The sequence below is a fragment of the Drosophila miranda genome, chromosome 4, assembly GCF_003369915.1.
Source record: "Drosophila miranda strain MSH22 chromosome 4, D.miranda_PacBio2.1, whole genome shotgun sequence".
In the NCBI taxonomy this organism is placed as follows: Eukaryota; Metazoa; Arthropoda; class Insecta; order Diptera; family Drosophilidae; genus Drosophila; species Drosophila miranda.
The window spans coordinates 11,643,441-11,655,466 of record NC_046677.1 but is presented as its reverse complement, the minus strand read 5'-3'; the positions used below and the strand labels follow the sequence as shown (position 1 = coordinate 11,655,466).

Genomic DNA, 12,026 nt, shown 5'->3' with positions numbered 1-12,026 from the left:
ATGATAGTGCCAGGCCATCGACGATTGTGCCGCAGCTTGCAGCTGGCTATCCAGAGCGGTTCGGTTCGGTTGGCTTCGGTTCGGGCATTCGGTTACGGGGTTCCGTTAATGGGTGCCAGCGGGGGTGTGTGGTGTGGTCTGGATGGAAGCTTCAGCTTTGCAATGAAGAAAAAAAAAGCCAGAGCTGGAGCTTTTTGCTCAGCTGGGTGCCGTCGCCGTTCCGCTGGAATAAAAGTCGACGCTATGCTTTGTTCCCCTAGCGGGGGAGGGAAGGAGCGGTGCAGCGTGGGAGAGAGAGAGAGAGAGAACGAGTGCTTTGGGCTCGGTTAAGCTTTCAGCTACTTTTGCTGCTGTGATTTGCAGTTCCATCGAATGGCTGTAAAACTGTGCAAGCGCCAAGCGCCGCAAAAACTTCATTAGTTGCAGGCCAAATTAGTTGGCAATTAATGTACAACTTTTCAGTTCAGATAAAACTGTAAAGAACTGTTAGAAGGGTTTTAAAATTCATTCTCATAAAAATAATATAAATTACCCAACAAATTTAGAAGATTTGGGACATTGACAAGCTGTAGAGACACCAAAAATCATTGAAATTGCATAATTGTTGTTTCAAAATAGTTGAATGAATGAAAAAAACAATTTTCCATCAATTGAAATGTGATCTTTCAGTTCTTTGGTAGGGAGCAACGAGAGCCTCAAGCTGTCACCCTTCTAAGCTGTTGCTGGCTTAGCCAGAGGCCAATCCTCCAGTCCTCCCACAACTGTAGTAATTTTTGCTTGCATTTGACAGCTCTCGCATTACTGAGGGCCTGCCTGAATAAATTGCAGCAGTCGTCTGCCCCCCGGATATGTCTTTGGCAGCGGCCAGTGTTCTCTCAGGCTCATGCGCTCTCTCCGCCCGTCGACGTCTGATGGAATTCAATCAGCGCAGAAGCCCATCAATCGGTGCCCCAGAGGCATATCGTCCAGCAGAAAGCCAAAGGCGGCAAAAATTACCATTTCCAATGGCGAAATTATAGCGTTCCGGCGAATTCAGATGCGCTCCTGCGCAATGGACCCGGAGTACAAGCGAGGGAGACACGAAGAGACTGTGTCTCCGGCTCTGGTAATATAATATTTATTGATTATTTTGTGGGAGAGCAGAAAGAGAGGGAAAGAGAGAAAGAAGAAGAGCCCCAAGGAGTTTGAGTTTGAAGTTGAAGCCGGGGCATTATTTCCAAATTATATAAAAACTAAAGCCAGAGCCAGAGCCGTAGTCCAAAGCCGGAATCTGCCGAAAATTGACTTTTCCCACGTGATGGGGTTTCGCCTTAGACTTTTTTTTTATTAAAGAGAGGGAAAATGTAAGGCTGTAAGGTTTTTGGCAGACCTTTCTCTTTTGGTTATTTCCCCTTCATTCAATTACGTCATTTCTCAGCTGATTTTGAAAGTTACCCTCAAAAGTGTTATACAACCAGAAAGGGAGGGCTCTTCGAATCCCTGATGCTGATTCAGATTCAGATTCTACTTCGGCTTCTGCTCTTGGCATAAAAATAGTCTTTTAATGGCTTTAATGTCAATTGAGTTGGCCAAAAACTTAGTGGTTTGCTATTTTTGACAAAGTTTTCCATTTGGTGGGGTGCGGGTGGAAACTATAGAACTTTTCTGAAGGACATTTTGTTGATTGTTTTGGACTTTCCTCCTGCTACTGCTTAATATTAGGGGGTTCTCCATGCCACATAATTTGTCATTTCCTCGCTTGTGTAGGAGTTCGGTAAGAGGTGTCCTCCTCGAGGGGGCTTAGGTTTGTTTTGGGGGGTCTTTGATGGAGCTTTGGGGCTTAGTTTGTTGGTTTTTCTCTGACGGCAAAGCTACACTCGAACCAGAGAACTGTTGGAGCGGAAATGAACACATATTCATATTTCGCGACATTCTAAAAGTAGGCAACAAAAAAGTTAGTACGGGTTGTAGATCAATTTAGGGTGAAGAATCTCATATAGTGATTGAATAACTAGGAATTATGTGATTATATATACCATAAATAGTTTATCTGTCTCAAATTTTTCCATTAAGTATCATACATCCAATTTTTCTCTCATATGTGATATTATTTGTACCATATATCAGTACATCTCTGTCCTCTCCCATCCATACTGGCTTTCGATACAATTTTAGACCATTATTTGTACCATATATAGTTTATCTGTATAGTTTGTCATCTTTCTGTCATCGTTTCCCTTGAATACACGATATATTGTACTCATTTCTTTCATCTATATTATTATTTACAACATTACTCTCTAGTTTCAAGATCCAACCCAATTATCATTACCACATCATGGACGCATAACCCACAGTTTTGCGTATCTTGGGGGCTGCTGTCATTGTCACGCCCCAATCAACATAAATCAATCAAAATTAACACCAGAGACAAGTAGAAAATGTACACAGGACACGCCACAGCCAAAGAGAGAGAGAGAGAGAGAGAGAGCGGCAGACAGAGAGAGAAGGATACAACAGGATGTGTACATATATAGGAACAAAGGAAAGGATGCTGCATAAATTGATGGCAGCAGCACTGGGCGACACAGCAACAATAGAACAAGGAACGCACATGTCCTTACAGCTAATTCAATTACAGGGGAGTGTTGTAGAAAGCTTAAGCTTTAGACGAGCGAAAGGGGAAAGACGAGATATACAGAGAGGGAAAGGGAAACAAGAGATACAGAGTGAAAGAGATACACCGAAATAGAGAGACAGAGACAGACCTGAACCATGTTCAAGTTTGAACTAAAACAAAAAGCCACACATACACACGGACACACGCACCCACCATCCAACATCCAGCATCCACTAATCCACACAAACAGAGATTACGTATACGCAACACAGAAAAATGTATGTCGCGTTAATGCGAAAAGCTTGCAAAACTTTTGAAGGATATACATGTACATATATACCATAGCATACCGTACCGTCTTCCCCCGATGTCCGGCAATGAAAATAATTGAAATATGGCATATATAACACTTAAACCTTTAAATTATGGACCCGCGAACACCCGCACTGAGGCCGGCGATCAGGCTTCGGCGCCCAGCCGCAGCAGAGAGCGGCAGAGGGGCAGAGCGGCAGAGCGGAGGCAGAGGTTGACCCACTTTGCTTGCCAAAAACTTGTGCACATCGAGCCCCATTCGTAGAGTCCTCCGCGGGACACTGGTCGGGGGTGATGGTGGGGCTGGCAGTGGGCGCTATAATTGTCCGGGGGGATTTTTTGGGGGTGGCTGCTAGTCGTTTGGGGGCGCATTAAGCCGTTGTTGCTGCCCGCCTGCCTGCTGCCTGCTGCCGCTGCTGCTGCTGCTGTTCTTTTGCCTGCCTGCCTGCTGCCGACTGCTTGCGAATTTTCGCACAAATGGCAAAGTTTAAGTGCTTGACAAGTATAAGTTTAGTATGGTTTCAGAAAAGGTCAGGTTAGAGGGATTCTTGAGAGGCCCTATAACGAACGAGTGGGGATAATAATAGAACAATAAAGCTAACAAAGCTAAAGCATTGGTCGGTGGTCCTTATACCTTACACCGCTTATGTAGGAGATTATGATGCAGAGAGTCGTTGAAAATATGGTATACAGATTAGACCTAGAGTTTGTGGACTTCTATAGCAAATAGAACACATATTTTTTGAATATAATTAATGTTTATATTGATACTGATTTATCTTTTATTATTTCAGGCCATACAGAAGTTAAGAAATGTATTAAAATATTAAAAATATTCAGCAATTGCAAATCTAGAGAATTTGTGATTTACAGAATTTTCCAGATATAATGCTGAACTTAAATACAGTCATTTATTTACACATTATCTACACTTCTATCAAGTTTTTATCAAGATTCAATAAATATTACATCCTTAAAGCAAAATCCGGAAAAGTTTTTGGGCCATCCATTTGCAAGATACAGAGCTGAATCCTTATAAATTCTTGTATGTAGCCATTATGTATCCAACTATCATAAAGACTCAAAAATTATATAGCCTTGAAAATATGTAAAAGTTGTGGGGCCGTTAATTTTTAAGATACAGTATTGAATTTTGTTATAGCCATTCATGGACACATTATTGAACCATATATCAAGTTTCATTAGGATCCATTAGGATTTCATAACTATAACATTCAGAATAAGTAAATGAAATATAGTTCCTTTGGGTTTCGGCGCCATATCTTGCACTCATGTTCAGTGGTTGAACGCATTACTTTCAATAATATCCTATAGCTTTTCCTATAGATGTTTTTTACTTTTCTCAACAAATATTCTCTATATGTGGAGTGTAGGGTGCATGGGTTTTCGTGCATTTGCCAAGTCACAAGTCAAGATATCCTCCAATCGCCGTTGTTGGGGGCAAGCAGCAGAATAGCAGTGAGAATATCGATTGCAAGGGCAATCATAAGGCTGCCTTGAGACCACTACAAAGTATCCTGAGTGCTTGACGTGGCTTAAGGACGATTTTCAAGTTTATTTATTAGATAGATAAGAGAACAAATTGTCAAATACGTGTACGAATATCTATGCCTATAACTATGATAGCTGTGAGCTATGCAAAACGTTAAGTCTTTTCTTTCTTTCAATCCACTATTATATTGCGGATGGGATTGGAGGGCTTGGCCCTCCCAACGGAACACACTTCTCTTTCAATACACTTGGCTTTTCAATATTCAATTGTCACACACTTGGTCTTGAGATACTCGTTGAGGGCCTCTTGACCCAGGTCCTTGCCATAGCCGCTCTGCTTGAAGCCGCCAAATGGCGCTGCCACGTCTGTCTTGTTGTAGACATTCACAAACACGGTGCCGGCCTCAATGCGGTCCGCGAAGCTGAGAGCCTTGCTAATGTCCTTGGTAAAGACACCGCTGGCCAGTCCGTACTCCGTGCTGTTGGCCCTCTGCATGACCGAGTCGATGTCGCTGCCATTGAACTTGGAGATGATCATGATGGGACCAAAGGACTCCTCCTGCGCAATGAACATATCATCCTCGACATTCGTGAACACCGTGGGAGTAAAGAAGTAGCCCTTGAGATTCGGAACTCGACAGCCGCCGTACACCAGTGTGGCCCCGTCCTTCACACCTCGCTCACAGAACTCCAGCAGCTTCTCAAAGTGTGCCTTGTGGTTCTGCGGGCCATGGGCTGTAGAGCGATTCAGGGGATCTCCAATGGTCATGGTGCGGAGATCCTTGAGCACACGCCGCACAAACTCGTCATGAATGCGATCCTCCACAAAGAGTCGGCCAGCAGCAATGCAATTTTCTCCCTTGTTGAAGAAAACAGAAGACATGCCCTGGAAAATACAGAAAAGAGTGCTTGAGTTGAAGGTTTTCTAAAGGAAATCCCTTTGCCATTTCTTACATGCTTCACCGCTTTGTCTAGGTCACAATCCGCAAAGATAATCAAAGGACTCTTGCCTCCCAGCTCCAGCGAGCACTTCTTGAGATTGGAGTCTGCACAGGACTTCATAATGTGCTTGCCTATGGGCGTGGATCCCGTGAAGCCCAGCTTCCGAACCAATTGATGATCGGCCACCGCCTGACCAGCATCGGAACCCTTGCCAGGCAGGACATTAATCACACCCGGAGGAAAACCCGCCTTGACTGTCAGCTCAGCGAATTTCAGAGCAGTCAAAGGACACGTTTGGGCGGGCTTGATCAGACAGGTATTGCCAGCAGCAATGCAGGCGGCCATCTTCCAGGAGAGCATCATCAAAGGATAGTTCCATGGGGTGACCAAGCCACACACGCCAATGGGCTCCTTCCGCGTGAAGGTCAGGACGTTATTGGGTCTCGCGGGGTTCACGGGTATGGTGTTCCCTTGGATCTTATCGCACCATCCGGCAAAATACCGCCAGGCATCGATGGACATGCCAATGTGGGTCTTCAGGGCCAGGGTGTAGACCGCACCTGAATCCACCGATTCGATGGTTGCAAGCTCCTCCTTGTGCTTCTCCATGAGATCAGCTAGATTGAGCATCAGTTGACCACGCTGCCGGGCCGAAACCTGCTTCCACGAGCCATAGAAAGCAGTGTGGGCAGCCTTTACTGCCTTGTCCACATCCTTGGGAGACGCACAGGCCACTTTACAGAGGACCTTCTCGTCTGTGGGATTCACAATCTCCAAAGTGCGCTTGCCCTCGGCATCCACAAACTCCCCATCGATGAAGAGCTGTGTGGGCACCTGAATCTCCCTTTTGTTTGCCTTCAGAGTGAAACCATCGTAGATGAGCTGCTGCCCACCAGAGCCGCCACTGCCTTGTCGCAGGATTTTAACGAGCTGTCCAAAGAACTCCTCAAACACGGGAGCCATGAAGACGTTATCATTCTCGAGTGGGACATCGAAGGCTTCCTTTACTTCCTCCACCAGACGCACCACATCCATGGAGCCCGCGCCAGCGGCAAAGAAATCTGTGGAATCCTCAATGGGTTCCTTCAAAATAGCCTGCCAAATGGCAGAAAGGATACCCTTCTTGGATAGCTCATCCTCGGAGAAGTCTGTGAGGGGCTGCTGCTCGGCCTGCTTGAACCATTCGCTGGCATTGATCACCTTTGACCCACGCTTGATGCGACGGACGTTCACGAACGCCCCATCGGTGCCTTCGATCAAAAGACCCGAGGCGTGAATCCAAGCGGGTTTCGTCAGACCCTTCAGTCGCAGTGGCTGGCCATTGGACACGGGACCAGCGGAATACAGATGGGCGCCAAAGAGACGTATCTGCTCCTCGGTGCCGTCCTGCAGCAGAACTGTGGCTATGGCCCCAGGCACGGAGTCCAAACCCCGCACAAAGTTCCAGATCCGCTCCGCCGGTTGCTGCAGATTGATCAACTGATTCTCGGCCTTGAACATGGCCGGATCGTAGGTGGCCCCGATCTCCGTTTGGGTTATCTTTGGAGCCGTGCCATTGGCCACCATGTCCACGGCCACACCCATGGCCTTGACGCCCTCGGGATACAGGAATCTCTTGTAGATGCTGTCCAGTGTGTCGGTGGGCTCGAGATTCGTCTGACGCGTCAACAGCAATGGTCCAGTGTCCAGGCCATCATCCGCCCAAAAGATACTAAAGCCAGCCACTTCGTCGCCCTCAATCAGGGTCCAGGATATGGCACTGGCACCGCGATGGCGTGGCAGGATCGATGGATGGTAGCAAATGCTGCCCAATGAGGCCCCATCAATCACCTCCATTGGAATGAACTGCGAACAGTACGGCAGCACATTCAAGGTGGCGCCCACCGATTTATATTGTGCCAAAACCTCCGGCAGAGCCACGCCCTTCCGCCGCCAGCTGCTAAACTTAAAGACGGGTATCTTGTGGGCTGCGGCAGTGGTGGCCAGCACATCCTCGCGACTCCCCTTGTCCGGTATGGTGAAGACGCCAACAATTTGTATGTTCGAACGCTCCAGCAGAAGCTCCAGCACATCGGCAGCAAAGTTACTCTGGCCAATGATGGCAATGCGAAGTTTTAACTGAAGGAAAAAGGTGGGTTTAAGAAAGGAGAAAAGGGTTAGTTTTTGCTGCTTTGTAGAGGGTGGAAGGTAGGAGCTCTGTAGAGAGAGCCACTTAGGTCAAAAAGGGGATTTGTAATGAGATTCTGACTTTATCCTAAAACTCAGTTTTGAGAATAGTTTAAGGATGCATGAGGAAGCCTGAAAGAGTACCTCATTTTATAGGGATACCCTTACAAATATTTGGAAACTATTTAATGAACTCCAGTGCGCTAATTGAAGCTTTGTAGGTGGCGCCGCGTAGGAAAATCAGGCGGCTTTGATAAAATTTATTAAAAATCGTGAACTTATCTATGAAGTTATCTATTTACAGCACTGATATGCAATTTATTTAAAATTAAGCATTTATACCTATTTAAATTGGCTGTTCTTGACCTTTTCCCATTAATTTTAAAGAAAATTCTATATCAGTTGTCAAAGTTTTTTTTTTTAGGCACACGGGAACATTTTCAATCCAATTTTTCATTCAAAATAACAATTAAAATTAAAAAATTTCCAATTTCGATTAAAAGTAAGAGTTAGTAAATTGACAGAGAAAATTTCCCTATTAATATTTAGCCTGAACTTTTTATAGGAATTAATAAACTGTCCAAAAAGCATATAAAATTCCAGTTTCATTTTATTTCTATATTCTTTCCATCCAAACTATAAGTTCCCATTGCTTTATAGATTGGTTGTGGGTCGCATTACTTTCGATCAGCTCTAATTTGGGTTTCTGATTCTTTGCCAAATTCTGCTGTCACGAATTTAACTCAATTGCAAACTCAAATAAGAATCAAATTTCATTAAAATATGAACATGGTTTTGATTATGAAAACTAACAGCCATTTCTTGTGGATTATTTGCACAGTAAGGTTCAAGCTTATTTTCACTTTTCACTTCAATTAATTTTCACTTTATAGTTTTCACTTTTCACTCTATAGTTTTTGCTATTATAGTTGACTCTATAGTTTTTCTTTTATTCATGCCCAACCGCTTGGAAGGCCGGCAAACTATCAACTGAAATTCAGTGTGAAAACCGGGTGGTATTTATACTTTGGTGCCACACGAGCGGCCCATTATCGTTATCAACTTGATTTGATTATAAATAAAAGCTAAAAAATAATTAACGTTCTAGAAGAATTAATTTTTTGTAAATATATACCACAAAAAAATGTGAAAATACTTACTACAAAGAAAATTAAGAAATATTAGATAGTAGTAGAAAAATTACATGAAAGAAACTTTAATTATACTGGAAAATACTAGAAACGCTGTGAGTTGCTGCTGCGACCGCAACTCTACATTTATACCCGATACATAGTCAGTATGGCTACATTGAGCGACAAAGTGCGCGTGCGGGAGAGACAGAGAACGTGTCTGAACATGTCGTAGAACATGTGTAGCTACTGCAAATGATATAAAAATGGCTATAATGGCTATACAAATTATCCGATCTGATTTAAATTCAGCATTCTCATAGATACGGTCATTCTGTATGATTGTGCGGTTGACGTTTTATAGTGAGATCTAACAGGAGTGTGGATACCAAATTTGGTTACTCTAGCCTTAATTGTCTCTGAGATTTGTGGATGCCCCAGATTTTCGTCCTTTGCGGGGGCGGAAGGGGGTGTGGCGAAATTTTGAAACTAACTCGTTAAGGTCCGACATCACAGGAGTGTGGATCAAAAATTTGGTTGCTCTAGCTTTTATAGTCTCTGAGATCTAGGAACTCATATTTTGCAATAGGCAAAATCGGCCATGAAACCTGTGTGTTAGAGAGAGACAGAGCGAGAAAGACTGATATTTTTTTCTTGATTCTGGCTAAAATAATTATACGATCTGGTTCAAATTTTGCATTCTAGAAGATATAGTCATCTTCTACGATTCTGCGATTTTTTTGTTTTCTCGTATCTTTGAAATTGTGGATGCCACAGATTTTCGCTCTTTGTGGGGGCGGAAGTGGGCGGGGCAAAGTTTTGAAATATACTTGTAACAGTGACATATCACAGATATCCGGATATAAAATGTCGTTGCTCTAGCTTTTATAGTCTTTGAGGGACGGACAGACAGACATGGCGCAATCGACTCGGCTATTGATGCTGATCAAGAATATATATGCTTTATGGGGTCGGAAACGATTCCTTCTGGACGTTACACACATCCATTTTCACTACAAACCTAATATACCCCTGTACTCATTTTGAGTATAGGGTATAATAAAAACTACAGCATAGACATGCGCTGCCAGTTCCCCAGTACCCTAGTGCCGCCCCAGTGCGCCCGCCAGTGGCTCTTTGTTTGTGGCTCACTTCACATACATTTCATAATTAAATCAGCGACAACGAAACGCTTATCAATCTCAGAGCTAAAGAAGAGAGCTGCAGTAAAAGCAGCAGCAGCACGGGCCCCGGTGTGTGCATGTCGATTTGGCATGATCGGAGGGCCGGATTTTTTACATTCTACGGAATATATTTTGCTCGACAAGTGTCTGAACATTTTAGAGTGTAAAGTTGGCCATCAAATGGGTAATATGAAACGCAGATGGATGCAGATGCAGTAATTCACCTGATATTTTGCTGCGACAGAGTTTTTCGTGGGGGTTTTGGGTTTCCATCGATTATGAGGCACATGTTTTTTGATGTAAGCCACATATGAAAATAGGGAGAAGGGTTCCAAAAAGCCAGAGCATGATCACACAGTGATGTATTGAAATATTAAGAAGGGATCAGGTAAACAGTGGCATCCAGCAACAACTGAAGCTATGAAAGTGGCTTCTGCCACCCTGGTCACAATTCTGCCACACTATTAGACAGACAGGCACTCAGAAAAATCTACATTTTGTGACATTTTAGGTAATACATTTCTCACAATGTAATGGGGTTTAAAAGATGATCAAAACTAGCAATAAACCCAGCTACCATTTAGCTAATTAACAACTATAATTGGCTTAAACTTTCAGTACTATCACTCCATCAGACGTGCGAGTGCTGCACCTCCAAAGGTGTTCAGTTTTGTTGCAACCACACCTGGATCATCATGCTGTACCGCTTGCAGTCCTGCCTCAAGTATTTCGCCTTACTGGGTATTGTGCCCTGGACAGAGACCTGCGGACCGTGTCAGTATTTTCAAAAGATATATTCCATATTTCTAATGTCCATAAATCTGGTGATATTCGGTATGGAGATCCACATTCCACAAAAAGATTCATTGCTTCTTCCGCTGCTGGTCAGCGCGATTGTGTTTATTGCAAAGGTTCTGTGCATGACGGTTATCCTGCTGCAGATGATGTGCCAGTACGAAGGATATTATGGGCTCTGTAAGGAGTTCCAGCGCGTAAGGGAGCGCCTAGAAGTGCAGCTGAAAATGGGAGCATTGTCATATCCCCGCAGGCGGTACATTAAAATTATGTTTCTGGGAATGGCCAGCCTTGGGACAATAGCTTCCCTGGTTTATACATCCTTTATTGCGAGTTTGATGTACTTTTGGTCCTCGTGTGTGGCCCTCATCATCATCAGACTGCAGTGTGTGCTGCTCCTGTTTTATGTGGATTTAATGGGTTTTCATGTGGAGCTCCTGGGCAAACGCATACGGGATGTGCTGCACTGTCACTCGTTGGGTGGAAATTGCGTCCCGGATGGCAATTGCAAGCAGCTGCGTTCCCTGGAATTTCTCCTCGAACTTAAACAAAGCCACATGGAGGTCTTTGATCTTTTCAGTCACTTTAATGATCTTTTTGGCTGGTCAATTTTGAGTATATTCGTGGTGATGTTCATGGATGGCACGGTGAATATTTACTGGACCCAACAGGTCCTAGCTGGTGTATATGGACTGGTATATCTCAATGCCACATTCTCGTTTTCTGCGCCATCGCTGGCTCTAATATTTGCTTTCTGTCGCTGTGGGGAGTACTGCAAGAGGCAGGTGAGTGAATGAAACTTTTATCCAAAAACAAAGTACACTTTTGAGCTCACTTTCTCTTGATAGCAAATGCTGATCGGCAGCTATGTTCGGGGATTGGCATACGGCACTCCTTCCCTTCAGCAGTCGAAGGAACCCGCGTACACTGAACTGTTGACTGAATTTACCCTGCAAGTGGAGCACAATGTATTGGCCATTAATGCCGAGGGCTTTATGGTCATTGATAATTCCCTGCTCATGTCGGTGGGTATTTTTTTATTGAATGGAAAACTCTTCAAGTGGTTTTTGTGTTCTATTCGTTCTACACTTTCAGATGTTTGCGGCAATGGTTACCTATTTGATTGTTTTAATGCAATTCAGTGCATCGTAGAAAAATTGATGGGAAACATGTTTGTGGACTTAGAACTCTTTAAAGTCCACTTGTTCATTCACTTCATTGCCTCGTAAAGAAACGCCTACGAAAATCATACTTAAAAATAAAATAAATGTTAAATTAGATCCTTAAAACCTGGCTAAAAGCATTATTCTCAAGTATTTAAGTGCCTCGTAAGTTTAAATCACGGAAAATAATGTTTAAAACTAAAATAAAAGATTATTTTAACCC

General features: G+C 43.7%; 2 protein-coding genes across 3 annotated transcripts; one reads left to right on the top strand and one right to left on the bottom strand.

Annotated features, from left to right (window-relative positions):
* Positions 1-4,472: 4,472 nt before the first annotated feature.
* Positions 4,473-8,518, bottom strand: LOC108163121 (cytosolic 10-formyltetrahydrofolate dehydrogenase). The gene is made up of 3 exons (XM_017298227.2): positions 8,345-8,518; positions 5,378-7,483; positions 4,473-5,309 (listed from the first exon to the last, which is right to left on the bottom strand). Exons 1-3 carry the CDS (start codon positions 8,348-8,350, stop codon positions 4,680-4,682), a joined length of 2,742 nt encoding a protein of 913 aa, XP_017153716.1. The 5' UTR covers positions 8,351-8,518; the 3' UTR covers positions 4,473-4,679.
* Positions 8,519-9,860: 1,342 nt separating this feature from the next.
* LOC108163123 (putative gustatory receptor 39b) lies at positions 9,861-12,026 on the top strand. 2 transcript variants are annotated; one of them, XM_017298229.2, is made up of 4 exons: positions 9,861-10,029; positions 10,464-11,425; positions 11,489-11,665; positions 11,736-12,026. In XM_017298229.2, exons 1-4 carry the CDS (start codon positions 9,936-9,938, stop codon positions 11,790-11,792), a joined length of 1,290 nt encoding a protein of 429 aa, XP_017153718.1. In that variant the 5' UTR covers positions 9,861-9,935; the 3' UTR covers positions 11,793-12,026. The 2 variants fall into 2 exon arrangements, with proteins under 2 accessions (XP_017153718.1, XP_033248858.1); XM_033392967.1 differs by lacking the exon at positions 9,861-10,029 and having other exon boundaries at positions 10,560-10,619; positions 10,757-11,425; positions 11,736-12,024.

Coding starts and splice junctions, on each gene's coding strand:
- LOC108163121 (XM_017298227.2), bottom strand. Junction 5,310..5,377: donor TAGACAAAGCGGTGAAGCAT/GTAAGAAATGGC, acceptor TGTATTTTCCAG/GGCATGTCTTCTGTTTTCTT.
- LOC108163123 (XM_017298229.2), top strand. CDS start 9,936: ATGATCGGAGGGCCGGATTTTTTACATTCTACGGAATATATTTTGCTC. Junction 11,426..11,488: donor GGGAGTACTGCAAGAGGCAG/GTGAGTGAATGA, acceptor TTCTCTTGATAG/CAAATGCTGATCGGCAGCTA. Junction 11,666..11,735: donor ATAATTCCCTGCTCATGTCG/GTGGGTATTTTT, acceptor CTACACTTTCAG/ATGTTTGCGGCAATGGTTAC.